Here is a 16,532-nt window from a genome sequence, read left to right as displayed (position 1 = left end):
AGTTAAAAGAAAATTTGCCTACGTGGGTCAAAGTGAAAACATACAAATGCCACCTTTTGTGGTTTAATATATGTCCCTATTAATTTATGGACAGAAATCAAAATGTCATTTTAACTATTTATTGAACATGCATGTTGACTCTGTCAGAGTTCATGCTTCTCTAAATCTTTGACTGGCAAAGTGATGTGCCAGAATGAAAAGCAGGACTATATACTTATCACAGTGGTTTTCACATGTCTTTAGAAATTAGCTCATTTTATTTTATTTTTTCTAACTTATAATTTATAATTTGTTATTTTTATTTAATTAAGTTATTTATGTATTTTTATTAACCCCTCATTGTTAACATAGATGCAGGCGATCAGCCAAAGTCTTTGGTAGCAGATGGGGAAGGTCCAATTGAGAAGCCAGATTCACAGAAAAACACCCCACCGGTGGACAACAAAGAATCCAGTAAATCCCCCAAACGGCCAAATGACGAGGTCATCAACAACAACCCAAAGAAAAAGGTGAGCGTGTCATAATCTTGCCAGGCCTGTTGGTTTAGTCTGTGGGAACAACATATTTTGTACAGTAGGTGTACAGTGAGTTTATGCCACAACCCAGTGTAAGGTTTATTCCAAATTCATTTTTTCTATAATAATTAATCCACCTGTATATAATGAAAATTATATATATTTTTTATCACTAAACTATAATAATTTCTGTGATTTGTTCATTTTCAAATTTACTGTTTTATTTGCATTTATTTATTTGCATTCCTAAACAGAAACATTAGTTTTACTGGTTGAATGTTTCGATTGGTTCATTTGTGGCTTCTCAGAGAAGTCCAGTGTGCTGGCTCGAATTTTGTTACAAAAATGCGAGTTCAGTTTTATTTACCTAATCAATAACAATCTTATTTTTAGTTTTAAACATGTTTTTGACACATTTGTTATTTTGTTTTTATTAAATTTGTTAAGCACTCTAGGTGAGTGTTTAAATTTAATTTTTTACATTGCAAGAATATTTTCACAAGTGTAAAGGCAGACTTCTGTGACCTGGAACTAGTTAATAGTATAGTTTAACCCTTTAATGTTTAGTCTGTCATATTTGAGTCAAGTTTTGGTGAAGTTTGGTTTTTGAGACTTCTACATCATCAGTCTGATCCCCCCCGAATTTATAAACTAAATACAAAAATTCCTAAATACATTTTAGGCAATAAATTGTACAAAGCATATATGCAAATTAATATATATTTCTTTTACATTTATATGCTTCCTTAAAAAAAGTAAATTTTTCAGTCTTTAAAATGTCAAGTGGGTTTGAGTATTTATGAATCTAAAATATGTTCTTGTTATCTAATATAGGAAATCATATTTGTGATATTTTCAAAACAGATCTGGGTTTTTTTTGTTTTGTTTGTTTTGTCTACATAGAAAAAAAAGAAAAGGAAGAACAAAAAGAAAAAAGATGGCACCTTGTCATCAGATCAAGATCTGTCACACATTTCTCCGGGAGATAAGCAGGGGAAGGAGACACAGGGAGAAAGAGACTCTTCTGACAGTGAAAGCTCAGACAATGAAATGGACACAACACCAGATTCACTCCAAGATAGGTTTTCCTCGTTAGAAAGCCAGCCTAGTTTCTTGCCAGCTAATGATGTTGTTGCCATTGCTGAAGATGCACAAACCAATCAGAGTGAAAAGTCTGATGCCCCAGTACAGGCAAAAACAGTGGAGCAATCTGAGGCGGCAACAAATAGCATGAACGAGATGGAGAGCAATGCACACACATCTCCTGACAATCAGCCACAGAAGACAGGACCAGCCGACACTCCAGCTCAACGTCCTGCCTCAGAGGACAACAAGAGTACAACCCCTCAGTCAGCTTCAAGTAAAGGGACCAAGGCCACTACGGCTAAAGATCCAAAGGAAAAAACCTTGAAGAACCAGAAAGAAGCAGACAATGCTAAAAAACCTAAACAGGACCAGAATGCTAATGTGGCTGCAAATGCAAAGCAGTCAAAGGAAAACACGCAGAAGGGAAAAAATCAGCAGGAACAGAATCAGAAGCAGCCTGTTGCAACTGGCCAACAAAAGGTTTTTGGACCTCATACTGAAAAGGTATTACTGGCTAAGTCAGAATATGTGAAAATAATTGTTATTGACCAACAATAACATTTATGAGGGAGACCTGAGTCCCATAACCTTGAGATGTATTTATCCAACATATTTAATGCTACAGGCTGACAGCGGCTCCAGTGTGGACCCAGTGGAGAACATGGAGTTTCAGCAGTCAGGGAGCGGGCAGGACTCGACTCCAGCTCAGCCTTCAAATGATAACAAAGGATCTAAAGACGGTGGTGATAACAGCAAAAGCTCAAAAGCTCAAACAGCTCCGCCCCCAAAAAGGTGATAAAATCCTCTCAGTAAACTGTATACTTTGCCTTTAACTCATCTTTGCAAATTTTTTTTATCCAACAAATTTACTTTTGCTTTTCAGATTGACAAGGAACACGAATATTGCAGCACATGACAGACTCACAATTTACTTCCATGCTGTTCTCTCGAAAGATTTCAAATTTGATCCTGGAGAAGATCGAATATTCATCAGGGCTGGGTCATGCATTGGAAAATGGGAAGACAATGCAGCTGAACTGTTTGTGACCAGGTACTTTAACAAGCTGGAAACACTAGGCTGTAGTATGAATAGGTTATTTGACATCAGTAATCTCTGAATTGGTGCCTATGCAAGTAGTAAGCCACAACATTAAAACCAACTGGTAAGGCACAGACTCCACACAACCTTGGAAGATAGTCTGTACAGATCAGTCCTCAGCAGTATTAAGAAGTGAGACGTCTATAGATTTGACTTGTTTTTCCCACAGATGCTTGATTAAATTTTGATCTGAAGAATTATGCCTTTAACTGTTTATTCCCCAGATCGTTGCTGAAAAGTGTGTGTAGTTTGTCTGGAAGCATTGAACTGTAACTGGGAGTGTACATTTTCTAAAAAAAGTTTAGTTAGATGCCAAGGTAATGGTCACCAGAAGCCAAGGATTCCCAGAAGACCCCTGTCCTTGTCCCATAGCATGCCCTCCTCTCCTTCTCATATAATTTATAAACACACACTGTGCCAACCATGTGATGCAAAACAAAATCTGATTAATCAGATTTCAGTGGACTACTGTTACTGCCGTGTCCATTTTTCTTGTTCAAGTGCCCACTGTAAGTGCTTTTGCCAAAGCAAGGGTGGGCATCATGGACTGTGACTGGTCCACTTAAGAAAAAACAATAAAAACATACATAACTAGTTCTTAAAAGATTGTTTTACAAACTCTGTAAACATGTAAAGGTACCAGGAACCTTCAGAAGCAATGCCCTAGTGAATCACAGTGAACCATGATGCTCTATGTTTTCATGCTTTGCTGTCATAGCAAACATGAAGGTTTTTTTTTTTAACAATTTTTATTTCTAGTAATTTTTTGCTGGAACTGGACCACATGCTTCAGCCTATGTATATCAAGAATGAGCCTTGGATACTCATTACCCTGTTGTTGGTTCACCACTTTCATTTCCTTGGCCGTTCTGTTAGGCAGTAGCCACTGCATACCAGCAGCACTCTACGCTGAATGTTTTGCTGTGAACCAATCATTTCTTGTTAGTCTGTTTTTTCCTCTGTTTTCAAAACATCAGCCTCAGGAATTGTTGACTTCCTGTCTAATACATGTCACCCAGTAATATGTATGTTTGGGAAGAAATAATATTCACGTCACCTATCAGTGGTTCTATTGTTGTGGCTCATAAGAGTATATTTACCATTTATACCATTATTTTATTTTGAAATTCTAAATGTGAAGCATCTATTATCCTAAACGCTTATTATATCCTTTATGACTGACTTGACAAAATGTACCACACATTTCTTTTTCATGTAGGGATCTTGGAGAGCATGGGTTTCTGGTCGAAGGCAGCCTGCCAGCTAGCAAAAAAGCTGTGTCTGCGTCAATACCATACAAATATGTTGTCTACAGGAATAAAAAAGAGACATATGAGTATGAATACATATACAAAATGGATTCTACACACACTACCAACAGATGTTTGTTTGTGAAACCCAACCTTATCAATGATGATGGTAAATATAACTTTCATGTAGCCAGCTTTGTTTTTATTGGCTAATGGCTTCACTGTATTTTGTTGTATTTGCCTTACAGTTAAATGTGTGTTTTTATCTTTTTTTTTGTTTTGTTTTTTCTTAAGGGGACTGGCATCAATATGATGACATCATTTGCGCCGAGCCTTCGAAAAGCATGCTCAAACGTATTAAGGAAGTATTATGGCCTGATCAAAGAAAGAACCTGATTCAAGGCAGAGAAATTGCAGGAAACATAATGTTGGAAACCATATTTGACCTCCTGAGGAGCTGGACTGAGACCAATTTACGAAGTTTTATGATCCAGCTCAATCAGTTCATGCAGGTTTATGGGGAACCTTTTGTGTATGAAGAAAAAGAAAAGAAGTGGTACTCCCTACAATATGGGGAAGATGATGTAAGTTCAAAATCTCTGTGTACAAGGTCTAAAAATACACATGTATGGTATGGTCACTGAAACTTACCCTTCTTTTGGCTGTTATACATTCTTAGGTGAAGAGGTTGCTTAAAGAATTTATGCTGGCAGATGTAATTCCTCAACTGCTGAAGGATGGAGATCGTAAGAGCCGTTACATTCAGGATCCCTTAAGAGCTGCGGCGGTCATGGTTTATGTATGGAGACAGTATCGAATCAGACTCGAGAATTCTGAGCTCAATCAGCTTTGTACTGCACTGTGTTTACCCAAACTAGAGAAGGATAACTTCCTTCAGTACTGGGCAGAATTTTCTCAAGATGTGTCTATTCTCAGGTACTTACCTAATCTTTTTTAATAATCTTGGTATCATACCTTCATAATCTGCTAATTTAAAAGTATTAACTTTACTGCCCCCATTTACTTTAATTTTCTGTTCATGTGTTCAAATAATCTTCTCATAGTTTGCCAGAAACATTGGTTCTTCTGATAAACACTATAAAAAGATTTGGGATGACTCGATGGATTATGGTACTGCCACTTCTCCACCTCCTTAAAGGCACTTCAAAGCCTTTTGAAGCACCAACATCTGGAAACTTGAAGTATGGCCCAGCTTGGGCAGGTTTGGGAGGCCTTGATTTAAACACCTCGGCATACATGAACAGTCAAGAAAAGAGGTGTGATTCCCTGTTCCTTTGCCGACATACTGTTGCACATCTTCCAGAAGATTTACATTTATCTGGAATTAATGGTTCTCTTACTGGGTAATCTTTGTTTGCTTATGTTTCAGGGCGCTAGTAAAACTGATGAAAAATTACAGCCACTTAATGGAGGTGGACGCGCTCTTAATTCGATCCTGCTTGTACCTGATGTCACTTGATGAACTGATAGAGTGTAGTACTGAACTTAAGGCTGAGCTTCTGGACGTACTTCATGTCTTCTTCAATAAGGCTCCTCAGGAAATCACCTTCAGCACCATGCAGGTAAGTGGAGTTAAAGAAACAGGGATGTAGGATAATCACTGTAGATTTTGGACCTCACAGCTTTTTCTTTCAGTGGAATGTGCCCAGGTGACAACTGTCCATGACAATTGAGCATTTTTTAGCACCCAGGTTAATAAAATGATTAGCATGGATGGTTTTCTGTTTTTAGGGAGTATCGGACACAATCTCACATATCCTGGGGCTTCTCGTTGAGGAAAAATACAGGTAATTTACAGTTTATAATTAAAAAGCATGGACATGATGTCTGTAGACACTTGCTGGAAGTGTAAAAAATGTCTGCCTCTTAAATGAATTTACATGTTTTTCTGTATTGAAAAGCTTGTAATTTAGTGTAGGCTTAAGAGGGGTGTCTGGTTTTGAAGTTATGACATTGACAATGTGAATGTTCCTCTGAATGCTGTTTATATCAGGTGTTGTGTGTTCTGTAACTAAGTGTGTCCATGTAGAGGGAAATCTATGGAAGTACTGGTGTTCTGATCTTCGTGTTTTTGTTTATCATAGTTACTTTACAGAGTCTTACAGGAGAGAGTGCCTGGCAACAGCAGTGAAACTGTTAGAGAAGATCTGCAGAGGAGTCAAACCAGCTTTAGTTACCCAGAACTATCCTGATATTCCTGTGGCATGCATGAATCTGGTTGCGTCAGTGACAAACTTTGTTCAATGTAACAAGCAACAGGTATTCAACGTGCACACATCTTATAAATCATGGTTTTAGTTTGGCAGACAGTAAACCTTCATAATCTAATGATTCACATTCAGGAGACCCAAGAAGGAGATGAAAAGCAACAGTATGTGAAAGGCATGGCAACCACACAGGCGATGACCATAATGAGAGGATGGATCAGTCGGTCCTTTAAACAGGCTTTGCTCACCAGGGGCGTGTTATACTTACGCCAAGTTAAGGCAACAGAGGAGATTGAAGTGAGCAGTTTCGTTTAATGTCTAAAAAGAACCCCCAAAATATAAAGAAACATACTCTAACCTCATCATTGTAGAGAATGCATAAAATATGGTTGTGTTTTACAGATGTGGAATAATGTAATCTGCATCCACTTCAAAGATGAAGAATGCACAAAAGAGTGGAGGCAAACACTCACCATGGATTTTGAGGGCAAATATAAACAGGTAGGTGAGATACATTTTGGAGATTGGGCAGTTAGGCATTTGTTTCTTTAAGATTCAACAGATTTAGGTGAAAATGTGCTTTTAGGAATCTGCCCTGGATCAAGTTGAATACTACTGCATCAACATAGAGAACCTAAGTGATTCCCATCCACATGTTGCAGCTAGTATTGAAAGGTGTGCTCTTGAGGCTGTTACATATTTGTGCCAGGTATGAAGTCTTCTAATATTCTTTTAAAACTTAGATGTATTGGTGATTTTCACTATTGACTATATTTAAACACAATATCAATCCCATGAGTTAAATATGAGATGACAAAAAACACAATTTCTTTATGTCACAATAAAAATTGATTCAAATCTGAATCAAGACAGAATTCAATTTTTGATTCTGTGTTATATGCAGACCAAGAATGAGGGCAAACTGTTTGGGAGGTTTAAGTTCAACTCAAAATTTGGGAAACTCATCTCTGCCATTATCCAAAAATCCTGGCCAAGGGATAGTCAAGGAAGATACCACCAAGATGAAGAAGTTGTCCTTCGGCACCTACTCTCCTGGACTGCTGCCAAAGACATTTTTCAGCTCCACGGTATTGTCTAAGAATAACACTGAAGCGTTAAACATTGCACAGACCAAACAGAAACTGATAAATGCCACTTTTGTAATAATAATAATAATAATAATAATTATAATCAGAATGATATTAAAAAACAGAAAGCACCCCACAGTAGGTAACCAGGCATCTGTTTACGAGTTGGTGCCAAAAGTTAAAATCGCTGCTGTGGTTTAAGATAGAATTATCAGGTGAATGTTTTGTCACTGCAGGAGCAGATGAAAAGCTGATTGAGGAGCTCTCTCACGATGCAAAGGACAGAATTGCAGTAGGGATATCCTCATTTACAGCCATGAAAAATCAACTAGTTGAGGGAAACATTAAGATCAGCCTGCTGAAGATCATTTTGGAAAGGCGAGATGCCTTCTTAGAACTGCTGAAGATCGGTAAGAATTGTACATTTTTCAGCAAAGATGTCTTGATTTGTATTTAGATTTTAATAGTGTACTCTGACCTAATAGTAATTATAAAATTGAGTTGTTTGTGTTTTTGACTTGATACTAACAGACTGCCTTGCTGAGAATGGGCAATACAAGGATCATGACAAAATGAAGAGGCTGTTGAAGTGCAGAGAAGATGAAGTAAAAGCTGTATATCATGAAAAGGAGCTTGTTGATGTTCTCTTAACTAAGAGCCATCAACTTGAGGAACACATGACAGGTATGTTGACTGAGTTTGTGCCATCAGTCTTAACTATCAGTCTTAATTATTAACATCCATATTAATTTCCATAATAGTTGATGTTGCTGAACTGGAAAGAAACCAACAAGTCAACATTAAGACAATGCCTTTGAACCATTTCATGGAGGTTCATCAATTTGACCAGATGCCCTCCGAAATAACTGGTATTGTCACCTTCTTCAATCTGGACGAAGAAATTAGAAACATGGCAGAAGATTTATACACATTCAGGGACAGTATTGTCTTCAAAATGTGTTGGGACAAACAAGCCAAGTTCCTGGCCACTGAAGAAATGGAAGACAATCCTGATGAGCATCAGGTAGCGGACATTAGCGCAACACTACAAATGATACATGATGACATTTACCTAGATTGCTACAACCATTATGAAGATATCTACACTCGCCTGAAGGATGGCACTATAAGGCTTGAAGAGGTTAACCAGTTTTTTAAAGCTTTCAAGGGCAAGTATGAAGATCTTGCAAAAGACTTAGACATCATGTGCAGAATGAATAAATCAAGGGACAAACAATGGATCAACAGCAGGGTTCAACAGATCGAGCAGTACCACGAACTTCATCTCGCTGTGACTTCAGCTCAAGTAATCATGAAAGTCAAAGAGACACTTGGTCTTCAAGGTGACTTCAGAGTTCTGGAGACGCTCACAGAAGTTGTAAGTAGCTTTGTGTATAAAAAATTATCAATCGAAAAAGCTATTTTGCGTTCCACACAAGCTTTGAGTTATTGTATTTAATGATGGATATACATAATAGATGGAACATAACAGCACAGTTCTTTGTTTTACTTCATTTTAAACAGTTTAGCACGTTTTAATTTAAGGCTCCCTGTGAAGAGTGTCTCTGATCATATTTCCATGGTTAGAATGTAACTAGTTTTCCTGTCTCCCCACCGCTCAGAACGATATAGACTTTCAGAAAGAGCCACTCAGCCGGATTGACAATGAGTTGATGCAGGCAAAGACTGTTCTAGTGGACATAACTGAGCCCCGCAGGCTGTGTCTGCAGGAACTGGAACTAAGGGGACACTTTGTGACGTGGGTGAAGGATGCCCTTGAAGGTAAGTGTAGTTATGCATTTTCTTGTTAATGTCTATCCATTGCACACTACTACAGCCATGCTGCAATATCCATTGGAGCATGGCTGAGGTCTACTGAGCTGAACATTTTTAAAATTTCCTTTGTAACTACTGACATCAGCAACTATGGGAGTGTCTACTGCAAGAAATAAATTGATGGACTGGACATATGCTTCTTTTTCATATGGCAATGACTCCATCTTACACTTTGTAATATGGTATAATGCTACGTACAGTTAGAAACCTTTCGAAATTAGACTGGTTCTCTAAAGTCACCAAGGAAAAAATTGGCTGCACAACACCAGGGTTACCAGGATTGTGTTGCAGGAAGCAGGTATGCAGGTTAGACAACCCTATATGCTCACATTTACATCCATACCAGTTTAAGATCACCAGCTAACCTACCATGCATGTTCATGACCTGTGGCAGGAGGCTGAAAGACCCAGAGAATAGTCACACAATCGCTGGGAGAACATGCAAACTCAACATAGAAAGGCCCCAGCCTACCAGCAGCTTCAAATTCAGAACAGTGCTGATATAAATCAATGTCACCAACCACTAACCACCACTCTATTTCTGCTTATTTAAATGTATTTTGCAGATATCAATGAGTTAAAAGTGTTTGTTGACCTGGCTTCTATTTCTGCGGGAGAGAATGATATGGACGTGGATCGTGTTGCGTGCTTCCATGATGCAGTTCTTGGCTACTCTTCATTACTTTATGAGCTAAAACCAGACTCTGGTTTTAAAGCCTTCAGAGAAGTGCTCAAGAAGCTCTGGAGGGCTTTGGAGAATGACAGCAACCTACCCAAAAAACTGGTGAGAAGATCCCTCCAAACACTTAAAGCAAAAATATGATCAGGATGGCCATGGAGGCTTTGATATGAATGTTAGTGTCTTACAGTGGGGTTATTGGGGTAAAGGCTAACCTTATGAAAGGGAAACTGAAACACAACACAATTATGAAGAGTATCTTTTCTTACAGCGGGACAGTGCACGTCATTTGGACTGGTTGAAGACTGTGAAGGACAGTCATGGTTCAGTGGAACTGTCATCCCTCTCTTTAGCATCAACCATCAATAACAAGGGTATCTACTTGATCAGTCCACAAAATGTAAAAAAGGTAAATAATGCAACAACAGTTGATTGCATCCCTAGATCAGTACAGCACACATGTTAGACTAAGATGTGAGACAAAGAGTCTCCAAATATATGCATGAGAATTTCTTTTTTCCCCCCCCTGATCTAGTTGAGTCTTGACACTGCCCTGAAGCTGCAGATTCCAGAGGAGCATGATGACGGTCAGCAGATGCGCTGCTATTCCCTTGAGGACTTGAGGGAGCTGCAGAATAAACTCATGCTCATGTCTGGGAAAGGGGATCAAGGGCAATGTGAAGTTGATTATTTTGCAGAGGTACGTTGCAATATTTTCCTTTTCAGTATCTGAGATTCCAATAATTCAGATAATATATTTTGTAAATATTATTTTAAATTGATAAAATTATCTACATCATCAATAATGCTCAATAATCCATAATGTCAAAAGCTAATATCTAGATGATATAGACCTATTAAAATTAGGTCCTACAATTTACAGTACATGTGAAGACATGTCCAAAAAATCCAGATAACTCTCTTCAGATTTATTTGATAAAAATGTGGTGATGTATAGGTCAATTTTGGGATATACTACCATTTCAAACCTTTAGTGCATTGCATTCAAAATTTATAAAAAGAAAGCGAAGAGCTATTTACTACATAAATGTGCAGCTATATGATCATAGACTCATGCTTGACAGAGAAACTGATTCCACAATGAAACTGGTGTAACTTTGTATGCTTTTTGAACTTACTTATTTACAGCTGACTCTGGGCTTGTTTCTGTTTTTCAGGTTTTTGCCAGCGTTCAAAGACTAGCTGAGGCATTCATTGCTCTTTACACTGCTGGGAATCCACTGTTCAGGCACTGGGAAGTGCAAATCAACTGTTGTTCCAAAAGTCAGGCACCCAGCATTATGATGGATTTCAACTTGGACAGTGTTATCAGTGTCATTGTGGAGGGCAGCATAGAAGAGAAGCTTCCTGAACTTTGCAAGAAAATGGAGAAATGTCTTGACTTCTGGATGGATTTTGTAGACAAACAGAGATCCCAGCATTACTATCTTAACTACTACACAGCTGAACAGATTGTCTACCTATGCAACAAGCTGACTTTGCAAAATGTTACCAATGTAGAAGACCAGGTTCTCATGATGCTCTCTTTCATCAAGCCAAACTCCACATACTCAGATTTGAGGGAAGTTTGGCATGAACTTCAGTATGAAATCCTCAAAAAACCAGAAGAGCAAAATGAGGACATTGAGTTTCAGACCTTTGTTGTGGTGCAAAGCAGTGAGGGGGAAGACCCAGACTTCACCAGCCAAATGGGTCCTCTGGCAAGTCTCGTAGAACAGGCAGAGGGTTTACCAAAATTTGATCACATATGGAATGCTTATATGAAAGACATGAGAAATTTTCTCCCCCACATTCTTGATATAAAAAATCTTGGAAGACTTTTGGATATCCTGGCCAACAAACACAACGAGAGTCAAGAAGAAGACATTTCTGACGATGACATAGGGAATTTCATAAATAGACATGTTCCCAGAGGTCTGGCTGTTGGAAACCCAAACCTCATTGTTTGCCCACATGATGAGGTGTTGTCATCTTGCATTTCCATTTACATGAGCAGTGAAAATGAGACACTTCCCACGTATGATGAAGTCCTCTTATGCAACTCCACGACACCATACGAACAGGTGGAGCTATTTCTCAGACGCTGTCTCAGCACAGGCTACAGGGGACAGAAGATATACTGTTTACTGTATGGAGATCTCCTCCCTTATGATGTGAGCTCTAAAGCTGAGAACTTTTTTCAGCGAATGAAAATGCAGAGTAGGAAGGATTATAGACTTGTTATCATTTGCAGCTCAGAAAGAGAACATACCTACCTTCCATCAGCCTTCAGCCAGTACAGATTGCACATGGTTCCACAGGAACCTTTGGCAAGAATCCAGAGTTACCTGCAAAAGCACTATGCCGTCCCAGCAGATGAGTGCAGTGCCGCAGCTGCGTTTAAGGACAGACTCTGCGTTGGTGTCATTTCAGCCACAAGGGCTGGTGTTGGTATGTATAGGTGCTATTTACTGTTACTAATGGTTAAAAAGTTATTTATCAAAATTCAAACGTGCCATATGATCTTTTGAAATTGCAGGAAAATCGCTTTACATCAGGAGGCTGTATGAAAAACTGAAGAGATCAACCAAAAAATCATCAGTGATGAAATGCATTCGCCTGATTGAGCCAAATGTTGATGAGAATGTCATCCTTCAATCACTGTTGGACGCCCCTAGAAGGAAAGAACTGACTGTGTTCCATTTTGACGTCACATCATCGGTAATCGGCAATCAATGGATTGTTTAACGTAATGTAACCTTTTCAATATGACATGTCTTTGCAGCGTACATAAAATGTGAAATGACTGTTTGTTTTGGAAAAGGTCCAGAAAGGCCTGCATGAGTTCCTCTTCAAACTGTTGATTTTGCGATACTTGCTGGACTCAGAGGGAAAGATGTGGAAGTGCAATAACAAGCAACTGTACCTTGTAGAAATTTTGGAGCCCACTGTGAAGTCGGGCAGAAATGTTTCACTTCAGGTTAGTTTTTATGAACACAAACATTCATGATTTGTTATCTGATTTCAAACTGTTCTTTACCTTGAGTTGTGTTTTTCTTTTCTTCTCGTATAGACTCAAAAAATCAAAAGCTCATTCATTGATATGTTCCCAAATATTTTCTGCCGGCCACCCAAAGAGGTACTAATGCTAGAGATGAGGAAGCAAGAAGATCCCACCATTGTGAGCAATGATGACCCACTGATGGATGATGAAGAATTCAGGAGCGAGGCTTTTCAGAGACCATACCAGTATCTCACACGGTTTCATAACCACATTAATCTAGATGTATTCGCTTATAACGGTGTTGAGGGGACACATGTTGAATGTCTTCAGATGCTTCTCATGTTTTGCGGCATAATGGATCCATCCTGGGCTGAACTAAGAAATTTTGCATGGTTTCTCAACCTTCAGCTGAAAGACTGTGAGACGTCTGTTTTTTGTGATGTCACTTTCACTGGGGACACACTAACTGGATTCAAAACCTTTGTGGTAGATTTCATGATTCTGATGGCAAAGGATTTTGCCTCTCCATCACTCAGCATTTCTGACCAGAGTCCTGGCAGGCTGGAAATCGATCTGGGTAGTGTCAGAGATGAAGACCTGGCTCCTTTTCTTATCAGGAAAAGATGGGAAACAGAACCACATCCATACATATTCTTTAATGATGACCATGTGTCCATGACCTTTATTGGTTTCCATCTTCAGCTCAATGAGCAGAACTTTGTTGATGCCATTGACCCAACCTCTAACAGGGTGATTAAAAGAAATGTCATGACAAGGGCATTGTATGAAGGTCTAAAGCTGCAAAGAGTCCCCTTCAACATTGACTTTGATCGCCTTCCAAGAGCAGAGAAAATAGAGCGAATCTGTAGTGTTCTTGGTATCCAGTGGCCTCTTGATCCAGATGAAACTTATGAGCTTACAACTGACAACATATTGAAGATGCTCGCAATCCACATGCGGTTCAGATGCGGCATCCCTGTCATTATCATGGGAGAAACAGGGTGTGGTAAAACAAGGCTCATCAAATTCCTTTGTGAACTCCGGAGGAGTGGAGTGGCCACTGAGAACATGAAACTTGTCAAGGTGCATGGAGGGACAACTTCAGAGATGATCTACACCAAAGTGAGAGAAGCAGAAGACATTGCTTCGATCAACAAACTCGACTATGGGTTCGACTCCGTTCTGTTTTTTGATGAGGCCAACACTACAGAGGCCATCAGCAGTATTAAGGAGGTCCTCTGTGATAAGACTGTAAAGGGGGAAAGTTTGACAGCCAACACTGGGTTACAGATTATTGCTGCATGCAATCCTTACCGAAAACACACAGATGAGATGATTCAAAGGTTGGAATCTGCAGGCCTTGGGTACCGAGTTCGAGCAGAAGAGACGGACGAAAAACTTGGATCTATTCCTCTCCGCCAGTTGGTGTATAGAGTTCAAGCACTGCCACCAAGCATGATTCCCCTGGTATGGGACTTCGGGCAGTTAAATGATCACACAGAGAAAATATACATCCAGCAGATTGTACAAAGAGTTGCTGAAAAAAAAGCCATTGATGAATGTCATATCAAGTGGATCACTGATGTACTTTCATCTTCACAGAAGTACATGCGTGCGAGAAATGATGAATGCAGCTTCGTCAGCCTGAGAGATGTTGAACGTTGCATGCAAGCTTTTGTTTGGTTCTATGACAACCATGAAATGTTTTTTGCGGAACTTAAAAAGTTTGAGAATGATAGAAATGTTGAGAAGGATGAAATGCGTCCAAAATGGCCCGAGAGCCGAGACCCTGTTCTCTGGTCTCTAGTCATGGCCATTGGAGTGTGTTACCATGCCTGTTTAGAAAATAAGGATAAATACAGGCAGAAAATCAGCAAAAGTCTTCCAGCATTATACAGTCCATCAAAGGTGATGCAGGAAATCTCACTCATGCAGGATTTACTTTTGAGTGGTGTGCCAATGGGGGATACAATTGCAAGAAATAGTGCCCTGAAAGAGAACGTCTTCATGATGGTTCTCTGCATTGAACTGAGAATCCCTCTCTTCCTCGTGGGCAAACCTGGAAGTTCAAAATCTCTGTCTAAAACTTTGGTGGCAGATGCAATGCAGGGTCAAGCTGCTCATTCTGACCTGTACAAAAAGCTCAAACAGATCCACTTGGTGTCCTTCCAGTGTAGCCCTCACTCAACACCAGAAGGCATCATTAATACATTTAAGCAATGCGGACGTTTTCAGGAAGGTAAAAACCTGGATGAGTATATCTCAGTTGTGGTTCTCGATGAGATCGGGCTTGCAGAGGACTCTCCAAAGATGCCGCTGAAAACTCTTCATCCATTGCTGGAGGAGGGATGCATTGATGATGAGCCACTACCACACAAAAAGGTTGGATTTATTGGAATCTCCAACTGGGCGCTGGACCCTGCAAAGATGAACCGAGGCATTTTTGTATCCCGTGGGGACCCTGACGAGAGGGAACTTATTGAAAGTGCTAAAGGAATCTGCTCCTCTGATGTAGTGGTTCTGGAGAAGGTCAGGGATTTCTTCCAACCTTTTGCAAGAGCCTACTTGAACATCTGCCGCAAACAAGGCAAAGGATTTTTTGGCTTACGTGACTACTACAGCTTGATAAAGATGATCTTTGCGGTCGCCAAGGCTTCTAAGCAAAAGCCCACACCAGAGGAAACCGTCAAAGCAGTGCTGAGAAATTTCAGTGGCAAGGATAATGTAGATCCAGTTACTGTCTTCACTATGAGACTGGGGATTGCACCAAACCTAGAGAACATCAGTACCATTGAGTTTGTGAGAGAAAACATTGAAGCAGTTGGACAGGAAGAAGAATGTCGATACCTCCTGGTGCTAACTAAAAACTATGCAGCCCTGCAGATCCTGCAGCAGTCCTTCTTTTCAGAAAGTGGTCAACCAGAAATTATCTTTGGTTCCAGCTTTCCAAAAGACCAAGAGTATACCCAGATCTGTCGCAACATCAACAGAGTAAAGATATGCATGGAAACAGGACAAACGGTTGTGCTCTTAAACTTGCAGAACCTCTATGAAAGTCTCTACGATGCCCTCAACCAATACTATGTTTGCTTGGGAGGGCAGAAATATGTGGACCTTGGACTGGGAACCCATCGTGTAAAATGCAGGGTTCACAAAGACTTCCGGCTAATCGTCATTGAGGAAAGAGAAGTGGTCTACAAACAGTTCCCAATACCTCTCATTAACAGGCTGGAGAAGCACTACCTGGACATCCAGACTGTTCTGAAAACCGAGCAGAAGAGGATGGTGGAGGAACTGGAGAAGTGGGTCCAGCTTTTTGTAACTCTCAGCAGCCAACATGCAGCGGCAGCTCAGACATACAAATACAAACCCCCAGACGTATTCATTGGGTACCACTCAGACACATGTGCTTCTGTAGTTCTCCAAGTAATAGAGAACCAGAAGGACAGTTTAGAAATCTCAGATTCTGAGAGGAGAATGCTCGACGAGGCTAAACTCATACTGCTGAAATGTGCTACACCAGACTCTGTGGTAAGGTTGGACAGTACAGCCCTTCCAAAAGTGGAAAGTGAATATCTGGCCAGGATGTACTTTGAAGAGCAGAGTAACAGCTGTTTGGCTGACTACATACTTGCTCACATAAGACAGGAGGCCCATTCTTGCTCCTTCTTCACAGAGGTAACTAAATTTGACAATTTTATATACACAAAAACACAAAAACATACGGTCTAATTGTAATTTTACACT

General features: G+C 39.7%; 1 protein-coding gene across 1 annotated transcript in view; it reads left to right on the top strand.

Moving 5' to 3' along the window:
* LOC147332638 (E3 ubiquitin-protein ligase rnf213-alpha-like) overlaps positions 1-16,532 on the top strand; it is a 32,102-nt gene that overhangs the window by 3,100 nt on the left and 12,470 nt on the right. The window contains exons 3-28 of the mRNA XM_086289307.1: positions 352-509; positions 1,419-2,105; positions 2,227-2,393; positions 2,485-2,652; positions 3,920-4,119; positions 4,245-4,534; positions 4,630-4,886; positions 5,015-5,227; positions 5,341-5,533; positions 5,703-5,758; positions 6,056-6,230; positions 6,314-6,475; positions 6,581-6,679; positions 6,765-6,887; positions 7,083-7,266; positions 7,503-7,676; positions 7,798-7,950; positions 8,028-8,644; positions 8,889-9,048; positions 9,669-9,886; positions 10,053-10,190; positions 10,317-10,481; positions 10,960-12,232; positions 12,321-12,502; positions 12,606-12,761; positions 12,855-16,463. Coding sequence (XP_086145433.1) covers positions 352-509; positions 1,419-2,105; positions 2,227-2,393; positions 2,485-2,652; positions 3,920-4,119; positions 4,245-4,534; positions 4,630-4,886; positions 5,015-5,227; positions 5,341-5,533; positions 5,703-5,758; positions 6,056-6,230; positions 6,314-6,475; positions 6,581-6,679; positions 6,765-6,887; positions 7,083-7,266; positions 7,503-7,676; positions 7,798-7,950; positions 8,028-8,644; positions 8,889-9,048; positions 9,669-9,886; positions 10,053-10,190; positions 10,317-10,481; positions 10,960-12,232; positions 12,321-12,502; positions 12,606-12,761; positions 12,855-16,463 — 9,977 coding nt within the window. The remainder of the gene's footprint in view (positions 1-351; positions 510-1,418; positions 2,106-2,226; positions 2,394-2,484; positions 2,653-3,919; positions 4,120-4,244; positions 4,535-4,629; positions 4,887-5,014; positions 5,228-5,340; positions 5,534-5,702; positions 5,759-6,055; positions 6,231-6,313; positions 6,476-6,580; positions 6,680-6,764; positions 6,888-7,082; positions 7,267-7,502; positions 7,677-7,797; positions 7,951-8,027; positions 8,645-8,888; positions 9,049-9,668; positions 9,887-10,052; positions 10,191-10,316; positions 10,482-10,959; positions 12,233-12,320; positions 12,503-12,605; positions 12,762-12,854; positions 16,464-16,532) is intronic.

Source organism: Aulonocara sp. 'chitande type north' Nkhata Bay, linkage group LG4, assembly GCF_057382095.1.
Source record: "Aulonocara sp. 'chitande type north' Nkhata Bay isolate Kocher_YH1m ecotype deep benthic linkage group LG4, A_spYH_male_GT1.1, whole genome shotgun sequence".
NCBI classification, from domain to species: Eukaryota; Metazoa; Chordata; class Actinopteri; order Cichliformes; family Cichlidae; genus Aulonocara; species Aulonocara sp. 'chitande type north' Nkhata Bay.
Note: the sequence above shows the minus strand (reverse complement) of the source record. Positions and strands in the feature narration are given on the sequence as shown.